The sequence below is a fragment of the Telopea speciosissima genome, chromosome 6 (assembly GCF_018873765.1).
Source record: "Telopea speciosissima isolate NSW1024214 ecotype Mountain lineage chromosome 6, Tspe_v1, whole genome shotgun sequence".
In the NCBI taxonomy this organism is placed as follows: domain Eukaryota; kingdom Viridiplantae; phylum Streptophyta; class Magnoliopsida; order Proteales; family Proteaceae; genus Telopea; species Telopea speciosissima.
The window spans coordinates 50,796,143-50,809,974 of NC_057921.1; the positions used below are offsets into that span (position 1 = coordinate 50,796,143).

At 36.7% G+C, this 13,832-nt stretch overlaps 1 protein-coding gene across 2 annotated transcripts in view; it reads left to right on the top strand.

The window, feature by feature from the left end:
* The window catches only part of LOC122664235 (protein NRT1/ PTR FAMILY 8.3-like), a 28,796-nt gene extending 21,716 nt beyond the window's left edge, over nt 1-7,080 (top strand). The window contains exons 4-8 of one of the 2 annotated variants that reach the window (XR_006333315.1): nt 1,770-1,875; nt 1,953-2,170; nt 2,688-3,244; nt 5,998-6,922; nt 6,973-7,080. Coding sequence is in view for 1 of the 2 variants with exons in the window: in XM_043859973.1 (XP_043715908.1) it covers nt 1,770-1,875; nt 1,953-2,170; nt 2,688-3,244; nt 5,998-6,820 (1,704 nt within the window). In the remaining variant the exon portion in view is untranslated. Of the gene's footprint in view, nt 1-1,769; nt 1,876-1,952; nt 2,171-2,687; nt 3,245-5,997 lie in introns of both variants that reach the window. The other variant, XM_043859973.1, reaches the window with a different exon arrangement.
* The last annotated feature ends 6,752 nt before the right edge of the window (nt 7,081-13,832 follow it).

A 13,832-nucleotide genomic window follows, 5' to 3' on the forward strand; every position in this document is an offset into this window, starting at 1 on the left:
TCCATATCAAGTTATCAACCATATACATATACTCTTCTACTACTATTGTTGCCATATTAGCAAGATCTTTTAATTTTTCTTCTGAACATTGGAATATTAGTTCATCATGGGCAAGAATTTGGTGTAGTTTGTGAACTCAGTAGTATAACAACTCTGCTAACTTCTTTGTTTCTATAGATGGATGAGATCGGTCTGGTCTGGTGTAATACAATTTAAGAGCACTCCTCCAAAGAACTTTAAAGTGTTAACATCTATTTCAATGCTTCTATTGTTTCTTGAATTTTCTAGGAGTTGATGTAGTTGATTTTGTTTCCACAAATGGAATTAAAATAATAATTCCTGCTTGATGTTCTGTAGATGACTTTCTCCAAACAATTGCAACCACGTATCAACTAGAATTTAAACAATTAGACCAAAATGTTGTACCCTATGAAATGAATCTACAGACCAAAGTGTTGTACCTATGAAATGAATCTGCAAAGAGAAACCTTATCCCTTGGAAAATAACACATATTTGCAGAGAAGTTAAAAAAAAAAATGGAATCGAAGCCAAAATGTGTGGCAAAGTATCAAACTCACACTCGAGGCACCTTTGTAACCCTCAATCCTATGGCTTTGAGAAGCAGAACATTGATGCCACCATGGACCTTTATTCACATATTAGAGTTTCAGATACACCTAAATTTTGAACATTGTTGAGGAATGTAGTAGACTCCCAAAACCAAATGATTCCCCTATCCCTTCAAGAATAATAAGACATGTTTAATAATTTACATCGCCAAGTTACTTGGATTAGTAGTTGAAGATACGATATTTTGCTCGAGTAGGCCTAAGTTTCAAGTCATGATTTCTTTTTTCTTTACTTTTGCCTTACAGCCTAAGTATATGTTTTGAATGTCGGATGATTTGTAAGGTTTTTTATGATAAATATACGAAAACAAACAAAGATTTCTTGACAAAATCTGACCTCAAAATCTTATTGAATAGCACAATTAGATGGTACACAAGATTTTATATTACTAATTGTTTGACTCTACATGATCTGATTGTTCAAAAGATTTGATAACATGGTTGATTTATGTTGTCTAATCAACCATTAAGAATCTTTTAAGAGGTTGTGAAGTCATTAAGAGTCAAAACCATCAATTCCATGTGGATGAAATTGCTGCCAATGGTGGACAATTGAGCTGGTCTTAAGAGTCAAAATAAATTCCCTTTAAAGAAGGCACTTTAGTGAAAAGATATGGTGATGACATGGCAATTGAGTAGGTCTATTTGAAGCAGTGTGCATTTGTTTGGACACCAAGAAGCACTAAAAAAAAAGTACACACACAATCTCTTCTCCTTAGGAATTTGCAGACATCTAGGAATTCTTTCTATATGTTTAGGATCATATCCTGGTGTTATAAGTCTGTCTTGCAGCAGTTTAAGCATGAATAACCTGTATGAAAGAGAAATGATTAGACTGCTGATATATCAATTTATCATGCCACTTGAACTTTTAATCTCATTTTCAAGAAAGATGTCTTTAAAATTTTAACAAAGAAGGAGCTAGACGCCTTGTAGTACACTCTCATTCTTCTAAATAAAATCACCATGAACTGCTGAAAGATTAGACTGCTGATATTTCAATTTATCAAGCCACTTGAACTTTTAATCCCATTTTCAAGAAAGAGATTAAAAAAAGGAAAATAAAACCCAGAAGGGGAGGGGGTCATAGAGCATTTTGTAACTATACGTTCATGTACTTTTTCTTCTGTATACTTCAGAATGATAGCACAGGATCATATACTGGAGATGGATCGGTGGACATAAACGGAAAGCCTGTGTTGAAGCAGAACACTGGAAACTGGAGAGCATGCCCCTTCATTCTGGGTATTCACTGTTCAACACTGGTTTTTGCATATCTGCTGGATTCCATTATACCTCTGACACTTGAAAACAAAATGCAGGTACCGAATGCTGTGAGCGTTTGGCATACTATGGAATTGCAACAAACCTTGTTACTTATCTCACGAACAAACTACATGAAGGAAATGTCTCTGCCGCCAGAAATGTTACGACTTGGTCCGGCACATGCTACCTTGCACCCCTCATAGGAGCCGTTTTAGCAGATTCATACTGGGGAAGATATTGGACAATTGCTGTGTTCTCCACTATCTACTTCATTGTAAGTATATATTGAAATTTTGTTTCTTTTTGGTTTGTTTAATCGTTAACTGCCATGGGATCTTTATTTCTTGCATATAATGTATATAATAGACTTGAGATTTATTATTCAGAATGAACTCTATCAGACATCCATAACCTCTAAGCTCAAAAAGTTAAATTTTCTTAACTTTTCTGTTTAGAGATTAGGTGCAGATGGCTACAAGGAATTAGGTCAAAGTTATACTTAATTTAAACAAGAAAAGGAGAAAAGGTTACAAGTCAGAAAACAGCACATGCATTGCACTGCTAGAAATCTCCATCTTGATTTAGGCTCTATCCTGTTGACGGATGTCCCACACCTCTTGAATGAATTTTTGGGCCATTCATGGGATCTGTGGATTTTTAGGTTTATTGTGGGTGATGTACCTCCAGGCCTCAAGTCACTTATCTTCATTTTATTTTCTCAGTTTACTCATGTTTTTAATTTTCCTCTCTTTATATTTTATAGACAGCTGACTGCATGCACTTCTGTATAGGGAATGGGTACTTTGACCCTGTCAGCTTCAGTTCCTGCCTTCAAACCTACTCCATGTGTTGGTTCTGTTTGCCCAGACGCTACTCCGGCTCAATATGCTGTTTTCTTTTGCGGTCTATATCTGATTGCTCTTGGGACTGGTGGAATCAAACCTTGTGTGTCATCCTTTGGGGCAGATCAATTTGATGACACTGATCCGATAGAGAGAGTGAAGAAGGGATCTTTCTTCAATTGGTTTTACTTCTCTATCAATATTGGGGCTCTAATATCAAGTAGTTGTCTCGTATGGATTCAAGACAATGCTGGTTGGGGACTAGGGTTTGGCATTCCTACACTTTTTATGGGCCTTGCCATTATAAGTTTCTTTTCAGGCACACCCTTATATAGATTTCAGAAGCCAGGAGGAAGCCCTCTTATGAGAATGTGCCAGGTTGTGGTTGCGTCTTTCCGGAAGTGGAACTTGGAGGTCCCTCAAGATAGTTCTCTGTTGTTTGAAGTTCCAGACAAAACCTCTGCAATTGAAGGGAGTCGGAAATTGGAGCATAGTGATGAACTCAAGTATATTCCTCTTAGCCATACATACTCTACCCCCCCCCCCACCCCCACCCCCACCCCCACCCCAAAAAACAAATACCTACTCTTCTTGATTCTGGAAAATTTTAAAATTCTTGATGCACTAGTTCTAATATTCTGTTTGCTTTACATTTTAGTTTTATAAATCAGCTCAACTGCTTGTTAACTTGGTCTCAGTGGATTTTCAGGACCCTTGATATTAGTCTGTTTGACATGAATGACCATCCATTATTAGGAGTTAAATTCTGACCCTTTTTTTTTCACTTCTGATGTTCTATACTCTTGCCTTTAATGGCTTTTAACTGGGATAAGTTGAAGTTCGAACTTTTCATCATAAGCTTTGGGAGCATATCTATAATCATAGTTGTCACGGCGTCTTGGCAACCCAAGGCATTTGAGGGGCCCTGGACGCAAGGCGACACCAACAAAGCGACCAAGGCACATGGATGCCTAGGCAACGCCTTGACAACTATGTATATAATACCCAAGCCAACTACAAGTGTTAAGAAAAATTAGACAGGCTCAATTGAAATGATCATAAATTAATTGAGTTTGCTCTCATTCTTTTAATTTTGTTGGACAAAAGAGAGGTCAGGATTAGTTTTGTTCAATATGCATACAGTATAAGTTTTACATATTCAGATATATGAGTTAATTAAAGAATTGCAAGAGGAGAATTTTCAAAGTTAAGCTGTTATCAATGGAATTTGAAACTAACAATATCCAGATTGTGAAAAGATGCATAGTATTGCAGTTCAGGGTTCTAGAAAGAATCTGGAACCACAAAACTGCTGACAGTCCAGGATCGAAGTTGAATCAATAGAACTAATATAGGACTAGAATAGACGAGTGGTATATAGCTTCTAGAATTAGTTGTTGGGTTAAGCCCAAAGTTTGCTCAAGTATCAAGGTATTTCAGGCCTATCAATATATACAAGAATCTTGGAAATCAGAAATCAAATGTAGAGATGAAATCCTTTGATGTTGACCCAAGTCACCTAAGGACAGGCTTTAGAATTCCAATATGAAACCAGAATCGCAGTGAAGGAAAAGAAATCAGGTTCAAGAGAAATTTTATAACAACAGATCAACTAGTCAGATATAGCCAGAATTCTGGTCGAAGAGGCTATGTATGCACACTAGGCAACAGACTGTCAAAATTGAAAACAATCCAACGGCTTGATTAGAAGATATGGAAGCATCCTACTGTGAATTGGACACTCAAGAACAAAGTTCAGAACCAGAAAACAATTTCAGCAACTCATAGGATTTAAAATAGTAATAACTATGATCTGATTTGATAAATAAGTAATGTTCTGACACTATAACAGAAAACACAGAACAGAATTTGAAAGCAGATTTGAGATTGTTGATTTCAGAAAATCCTAATAAGAAAGGTCTCCTGAAAATCGACGTAAAAATTGGTTCTTGAGTACTGATTCTTGGAATAGAACTTGACAATGATTGACTGAGTTTAAATCTGTAGTTTAAGATCAAGAAACAAAGCCAACAAAATGATATGAACTACGAACAAAATTCGAAAGTAGCACAGGATGTAGAGGATCTCTGACTAGAATTAAGAAACAGAGAAGAAATAACAGAATAAAGTTAAATACTGACCTGATCAGTTGATAGGGAATTAAGTGCAGGAAATAGAGATCAGGAATCCACCAGATTACCTAGCTAAATCTACAAGAAGAAATCTGCTACTGAATCCACATATGAAAACACTCCAGTATCCACGAGAGCTAGCATGAAATCCACAGACCAATTGAGATTAAAGCTTCTTGTTCATTCAAATACGTGTCTAGGGTTGAAGCCCTTACAAACTTATAGAGAAGACTCAAAACAAGAGTCAAACTAAGCATAAAACTCCTACAACCAATAGCTTACCTTGGTAGTAGTCTACTGCTACTATAACTCTGCCTGAAATAAAGGAAAACAGCTTTAAACAAGGCTGGACTCATAAAGACAGCTTGTTTGTTAATTGTTATAGAACTTTTCAATATATATTGTTATTCTAATATGGGCTGAACATACTCTTTCAGTGTTCTCCTTTTGTTTATGTCCAAAGTGTATGTTATAAGGCAAAATGCAGGCCCAGCAGATTCAATAAAATCATAACCAATTGTATGGTATTAATAATTGGATTGGATCAGATTTGTTATCGATATTTGAATGCGTTTGAATTCGAATCACTAAAAGTTATCAAATCATATAATTACTTTAATGGATTCAGATGGGATCAAGGGTGATCCAGCTTAATTCTGACTTGTTACAGCCCTAAAGCAGCCCCACCTTGTGAGACGTTTCTATTAGTTATGTTTTATTGACTGGAGAATCACTAAAATTTGGTCTTCGGGTTGATACAAATATACAATGGTGTAATATATCGATCATCTTTGGTAGGGAACCCAAATTACTTACCAAGGTGCATTTGTTATCACTTAATTGATCGTCTCCTACTCTCCCCATCCCCCCCCCTTCCCCCCCCCCCCAAAAAAAAAAAAGCCAAAAAATTAATCTTGCCCCTTTTTTTTTTCTTCATTGTATTTTTTCCCTGAATTTAATACTTTTAACTCTTTGACTATATGTAGATATACTAATAAAATGTCATAAATATCTTAAGAGTTCTTGAATCGATATTTTAGAATCTGTTATCTCTTGGAATTTCATTTCTCTGAGATTCACATTGATACTTTTACCTGCAAGATCTTGACAACCTAGTTCTTCAACAGGTGCCTTGACAAAGCTGCCGTGGTGTCTGATCTAGAAGTTCGACAGGGGGACTTATCCAATCCATGGAGGCTTTGCACTGTAACACAGGTGGAAGAACTGAAGATTCTGATACGCATGTTTCCTATCTGGGCTACTGGAATAGTGTTTTCTGCTGTTTATGCTCAAATGTCCACCATGTTTGTGGAGCAAGGGATGGTTATGGACACCACTGTTGGTTCCTTCACCATACCTCCGGCATCATTGTCAACATTTGATGTAGTCAGTGTCATTGTGTGGGTCCCGATGTATGACAGGCTCCTTGTTCCACTTGCGAGAAAGTTCACAGGTAAGGAAAGAGGATTCTCAGAGTTGCAAAGGATGGGTATCGGCCTCTTCATATCAATTCTATCAATGGCTGCTGCTGCAATTGTGGAGATCAAGCGGTTGCAAATTGCAAAATCACTTGACTTGGTAGACCAAAAAGTGGCGGTACCTATGAGTATTTTATGGCAGATACCTCAGTATTTTTTGGTGGGGGCTGCAGAAATATTTACCTTCATTGGACAACTCGAGTTCTTCTATGATCAATCTCCTGATGCCATGCGTAGTTTATGTAGTGCTTTGTCACTTCTCACAACTGCATTGGGGAATTACCTCAGCTCCTTTATTCTGACCATTGTGACAACCATAACAACTAAAGGTGGAAAGCCTGGGTGGATACCCAATAATTTAAATGAGGGACACCTTGATTACTTCTTCTGGCTTCTAGCTGGTCTCAGCATCTTAAACTTGGTGGTTTATGCCTTCTGTGCGGCAAGGTACAAATGCAAGAAGGCATCGTAGGATCTCCCAAGTAGGATGTGTTACCACTACAAAACAAGCCCAAATACATGTACTGTGCATATGGTTATTGCCATTTCAAATTAACATCCAGGTAGAATCTGCAATATTGCTGTTCAGCTTGTTGATGATTTGACACGATGTCTTTTTTTTTTCCCACCTCTGGATGTAATTCTACAGTTTGTATCTCTTTGCAATAAATTTTTCTCTTTAAATGCATTCATATTTTATATGTTGATTTTGTTGAGATTATTGTCACAGTCTATTTTGGAACTCTTGCTCTTTTAGCAACCTCAAAATGCATCAAACTAGTGATTGAATGGTACAAATTTTAGACAACCATCTATAAGTAGAATGTCAGTAAAAGAGGCTTGCACACACTAGTCATATCAATTTTTTGTATTCTTATTTTGGATTTGTAACTACATAATACCAGAAGAAAAGAATTAGATATGATGGTCAACAGTTATTTGATCATCAGATAACAGTTTTTCTTTTTTGATGAAATCATCAGATAACAGATTTTTTTTTTTTTTGATGAAATCATCAGATAACAGTTGACCATGAGATATATATATATATATAATCTTAGTTGGCTGGTGCAGTAGGAGGTATTCCTCTCTATCTCCATCTTTGTTGCTGGTTTACTAAGCTCTGGTATTGTTACATTGCATCAGAGCAAGGTTAATTATCACTCAACTCCACACAGATTTTTGTTTTGATAGTGGATATTTTTTCCTTGTTGCAGCATCTATGCTGTTGTAACTAATTTTTTGAGGCCTTAGTTATTGAATATACAAAGATGAACTAAGGTCTCCTGGATTTCACTACTCATATTTGGCTTTAGGTTGAAGGATCCATGCTAAGTTAAGGTTTTCTCAGCATTACAATGGTGGTACTCTCTTTTTTGGGCAGATTTTTGATCTGGTCCTATCCCACATCAAGCAAGTTCAGTTCCATATTTGGGGTTTTATTGGACCTTATACAAAGGACCTTCGACAGTTATATCAAGCCAATCAAAGCATCTGAGCGAGTGCTATTGCTCTCTCCATCAACCTGGCAGTACCCTGTTGTACCCTCTTTTCTGGGCAGGTTTGAATCTTCCTCCAGAGATCCATCTTTCAGATCAGGGCAGCCTCTTGGGGATTTAAAGGTTGGGCCTAAGGTGACCTTCAATCACAGTTTGGACGAGATCAGGTCAGCTGATCTTTTGCCTTCTGAAATCTCATACCTCTGGCTTTTTATCTCATTATCTGGATTTTCTCTCATAGTTTTGTTCTCTGGCCTTGTTGATTCTGCTAAATTATCAAATTTTATGTCTCTGTATCTGTTTCGGTATCAGATTCATCTAATTTGATAGATAAGATTCTTATTCTATAATATACACACATATACGTTGTTCAATTGAGACCCATAAACCTACTGGTTTGTGTTAACTGATGGTGATTGTTTAACTTTGGGACTGCACCTGGTGTTCTTGGTGATTGGATTTATACATTGGGAGTGCACCTGATACTTTCTAGATTTCATATATACATTGATCTTCTGGTTATTGTCTCATGTAAGCCATGGGTGACTCAAAATCCTTTGCAGGCACTCTCTCTGTTCAAATTACTTTTATCAAACTTAGTTGATCATCGAATTATCTTCTTTGGGCACAAGCAGTTCGAGTTTATATCATTGCAAAGCAAAAATGGATTTACTGACTAAACCACCACCTGCTACAACTGCTCCCGGGTATCCTAAATGAAAAGCTGACAATGTTACTATACTCTAGTGGTTGTGGAATAATATGGAGCCGTCTATGATTGTCAATGTCATGTTTCATGCTACAACAAAAGACGTTTGGGACGAAATCAAAGAGATTTTCTCGTAAAACAAAAAACATGTCCAAAATATTTGATCTCTATGAGAAGTTTTTCTCTTTTAGGCAGAACGGTAATGATTACTAAAATGCTTTAAAGGGCATGTGAGAGGACCTTAATGTGTATCAACCTTTGTCTTTTGATATTGGATTTATGAGATCCCAACATGTTGAATTCTTAGTGGCTAAATTTTTCTCCGAGTTGGAATCTTGACCTTCAACTTGCCAAAAGCTAGATACTTGCAAGCAAGTAGATTACATCTATGAATGAAGCATTATGTCAAATCCAGCGTATGGTGTCTCCTGCCTTCACTAAATCTGACGCTCCTTCCACCAAGGATAATTCCTATCTCTTGTTACAAATAGTGGTGGTCATGGTCATGACCGTGGCATTAGTTTTACTAGTTATGGTCATGGTTAATGGGAGGAGAGGTCGTGGAGGTGGTCGAGGTAGAGGGTATTCATCGATCCAATTTATGTGTCATATACACATTGTGGTAATCAACATCATACTATTTATTGATATATATTGGGAAAAACATGATAGCCCAAAATGGACTCTACGACTCTCGATCAACATCGTTATCTCTGTTTAGAGTTCTACAGCTGCGTCACCCTCAGAGGCCAAACTTCCAAACTAGACATTAGGGTTTTCTTGCATGTGATCCATCTAAAAGTGTTAAAAAAACGCTGAAATGGCATCAATCTCTAGTGGAGGTGCCAGGACCTTTATCAGCTGTGGTACTAGAAGAGCTGCTGTGCGTATCGTATTTATTAAATCTAATTGATGTGACCTTTCATCCATTTTCATCCGTTGCTTTCCTTTCCTAAATGATGTGACCTTCCATGCATTTCCATCCAATTGAATCTTACCAGTTTTCTAGGCGCATAAGATAAGATAAATTCTACTTTACCAAATAACGCACTACGGAAAGCTTCATAAATTGGAGCACCACTGCAAGAGAACATCAACTTGCTTCTCTTACAGATTCAATTTTCTTTCTCTTCTTCTTTTTGACTTCCATTCGTAGATCACTTGATCGTTTGCAACAATGGTTAGATCTCTTGTTTCCTGTGTCTGCTACTGGTCATGATCTTCCAAAAGGAGATCGAACAAGGGGTTCCAGGCTGGGCTTAAAGAATATTGAGGAGAAGCAAATCTCAGATCTAAAAGACGACATAGGGAGCTGTTGTTGATGCTTGAATCGGCCTGACTAAGAAGGTATTCCCCATCATCTTCTTTCTCCTTGCTTTTGTCCCTCAACAATTGATATAGGTCATAAGGTAAAGGAGATCAGCAAAGGGAGGATTGCAAGTGAGAAGGATAAATTCCACTTTATTGAAACTACTAGGAGAAAAATTATAGAGGATTGACGGAGGAGATTAGAAATTAGCTCTTTGGTTGATGCATCAGAGGTATTTGGTTGCAATATGGATAAAGATATCATAATATGCAAGTTGCTGAGCAAGGGCAGTCAACAAGAAATGGCTCCTCGAGTCACTTTCATCTCTATTGTTGGTATGGGTGGTCTGGGTAAAATGACATTCGCCCAACGTGATTTCAATGATGATAAGGTCAAAAATCATCCTAATAAAATAATGTCAACGAAAATTTTTTGTTGATTGAAAACGTTTCTCACTCGTATTAGACGATGTTTGGAATGAGGATATGTTTTCTTTCAAACGAAGTGCTACAGGAAGTAGAATTATTGTCACAAATGCATGATCTTGTCCATGATTTTGCAAAATCCTTTGTATAGAGGATTTTATGGTGATGATTCTACATGAGAAGTTTTGCAACTTCAATTAAATAATCCTGTTGATAGAAAGCATTTCTTACTTGTACTAGATGATGTTTGGAATGAAGATCCTATAGAGTGAAATTCATTGATGTTTTTTTGGAAGTAGAATTATTGTCACACTATGTAATGAAAGTTGTAGTCATGATGGGTATCACATATATTCATAGATTATGAGTATTGTCTAGTGAAGATTGTGTATCATTGTTGAACTGTTTTCAAACGCAATGCTAAAGGAAGTACAATTATTGTCACAAATGCATGATCTTGTACATGTTTATGCAAAATTCTTCATAGAAAATGAATGTATTAATTTGATGTTGAAGGATATTAAAGCATAAGAAATTCAATTATAATAGAGCCTGTCATTTATTTCTATTCATAGTAGAGATAAGAATGATACCTTCTTTCATTTGCAAGGCAAAGAAGTTGTGCCCTCTGAAAATCCTTGGATGGATTACATTGGTTTCTTCAGATATATTTCGTCATTTAACATGTTTAAGAGCACTAGATTTAAGTGATATAATAAGTAGCAATTTCATCAACAACGGAGTTTATGCTGTTAGTTTTCATTCTAAATCTTTTTTTTTCTTGGTGCTACTAGTTGGGGTCTGTGGAAGAACATCAATCCAAAAAAATGAAATAATTGAGAACTTTGAATGAGATGAAGGTAAGAGGTTTGATTCCAAACAAGAGAAACCTGAACTAATGCTCTCTCTCTCTCTGAAATCAAAGAGTGAAATAATTGAGCACTTTGAATGAGATGAAGGTAAGAGGCTTGATTCCAAACAAGAGAAACCTGAACTAATGCTCTCTCTCTCTCTCTCTCTTAATTTGTTCTTCTTTTGTACTCAAATTTGCTGAGTATAGAAGCCGTTTCTTATTTGAACTATGGATAGTTAATTCAAAATTTTCCTCAACAATGTTTTTTTTTTTTTTTTTTTTTTTGGGGGGGAGGAGGGTGGAAGATCTCTACTTGGTGGTGTTTCTTATGTCACCAAGTACGAGCCAATGGGTGAGCATGCCTGGGTATCTACCCAGGGGACAAAAACGTCATCTCACGATGCCCTATGAGAGGGCATAGGAAACACCACCAAGTAGAGATCTATTCTCCCATTTGTTATATAATAAGATGAGCCTTTTCTTTATTTCTCAGCCCCTTATAATAATTTTTTTTACGGAAAAAATAATAATAATAATAATTGTACCTTGTAATCGTCGATCATATGTCACAATGAAGTTGGAAATAGTTGAAATACCATAACCTATGGTGTTATTCTTTTGAAGTTTTAAAGCAAGGTGTATCTATAAGCACTAGTAATTTTTCGACATATCAAGGGTCGAGCCAAGAGCATAATTGCCATGCAAGTGGGCACTTAATTTAGAACTGACTTAACTAACAGGGTATGGCCAGCATGGGACAAGAGGGGTACCTTCCAACAGGCTAGCTTACATTGAATTCTATCCATAACCTTACATAGGTGTCTAGATTTGGCTTTACTATCAAGGAGATGAATCCCTAGGTAAGAAGCTCTCAAAGGCATCTCCTTTATTCTCAGAAGAGAGCAAGCCACCCACAATAATCTGTTGCCCATCAAGGTCAAGAAATAAGGAAAAAATAACCTGAACATATTGAATGATGCTTGTTAGCTTGGCAAATAAGCATCATCAACAAATAAGAAATGGGGTATTTCTAGGGCTTCTCTAGTAGCTTTGATACCTTTAAACATATTCAATCCTCTATACAATGTGAGCAGCCTGGAAAGGCCTTCCATGGCTAAAATAAAAAGGTTGTGGCTCAAGGGATTAGTTTTCTGATTAGAAAAAAAGTGAAAAAAGTCCTTGAACGCTTATGGTAGGAACTCTAGCATGTCCATCATGTTTCTACTTCATAGGCCATATGATTTGGCATTTTGATTGTCGAATAGATGGAAAGCTCCTTAAATTTTTCAATTTTTGTAATTGCATTTCAATAAAAACATCCCTCCTCGCTTTTTTGTAATCATTATACAATTTTATCTTGATTTTTAAATAAAATCTTTTACGATGAAATAAATGTAGCTTTAGCTTCAACAATTCTCCCCTTTTTGGCAAACTAGCTTCAACAATTCTCCCCTTTTTGGGGAACTAGGGTGTTTGACTTCCCAATTTGGCAAGAGCAGAAGTATTGAAATAGGACAATAAACAATCGAAAAAGTATAAATGCAATGACCCTTTTCTAATGGTTCTTTCTCCGTCTTGTTCATTGCTTGTGGCCAATTCTTGGAATGCTTTACAGATTTTAGCTTCTTCAAAATCATCATCATCATCTTCTTCTTCTTCTAAGGCAGACAAGGGGGACAGAAGAGAAGCAACATCCATGCCTAGACTCATTGATTCTTAGGTAATCAGAAACGATACCGTGGGCTTGATTTGAAAATGTGAAGTGAAAATAATGTTTTTTTTTAGAAGAATTTTTTTTCATGACAGTTTTTTGTAATCTTGAGAGATATGGAATGCCACTTGATAAAAGAAGGATTTCATGTAGATCAGAGTTATTCCCCCATAAAGGCTCATTCATCCATGGCCTTGATGCAAGTTTGATTCAACCGTTGAGACCAGACTTGCCGCATTAATAGAATCCCTAATTCATGAGCTCAGAACTGCAAATGAAATGCTTCTTGGCAACCATGTGATGATGGACCATCACCTTGAGAAATTGATTGCATATATTCATTGTTTGTCTCCTCTACCTCAATGATAGGGTCTTCGTTCATAGTGTTTCTTTGATAGTTTTCTTCTTTTAGTTGTTTTATATTTTGGTTTCCACCAATGGATGTAACTGTGTGGGTAGCTCTCATCCCCGTCCTCGTAGAAGAGGGTGTGAAAAGGTGTAAGAAAGTTGCTACCTAGAATAGAATCTAGAACCTGTCAATATAACTCCATAATCCATGTATGACTCAAATGGGGTTTTGTCAAACTATAGATTGGATACGCATCAAAGGACAGTCTGGGAAGAAGTTAAGCACTTGATCTGCCCAGATTGAAGCCGGCCTATGTAGATATTTGACGTTTTTCGAAATCAATAGACAATATAATCAAAATTATATTGTGATTAAGAACAAGAAAAGGGAAGGGCTAAGAGTGTTTTACCTCTCGACTGGCACTAGAAAACAAAAGTTAAAAAGATAACTAAAAAATATATTTTTTTAGGTCAAATGTTCTCTGTGTCGGGGGTGCAAACTGCGCCAGACACATGAGGTGGGCGAAATGACCACCCTAACCCCCTTGAATACCCAACCCATGTGTTTGGGCACAGGCTGCAGCGGTACAGAGAACATCACCCCATTTTGATGGTATACCTAGATCATAT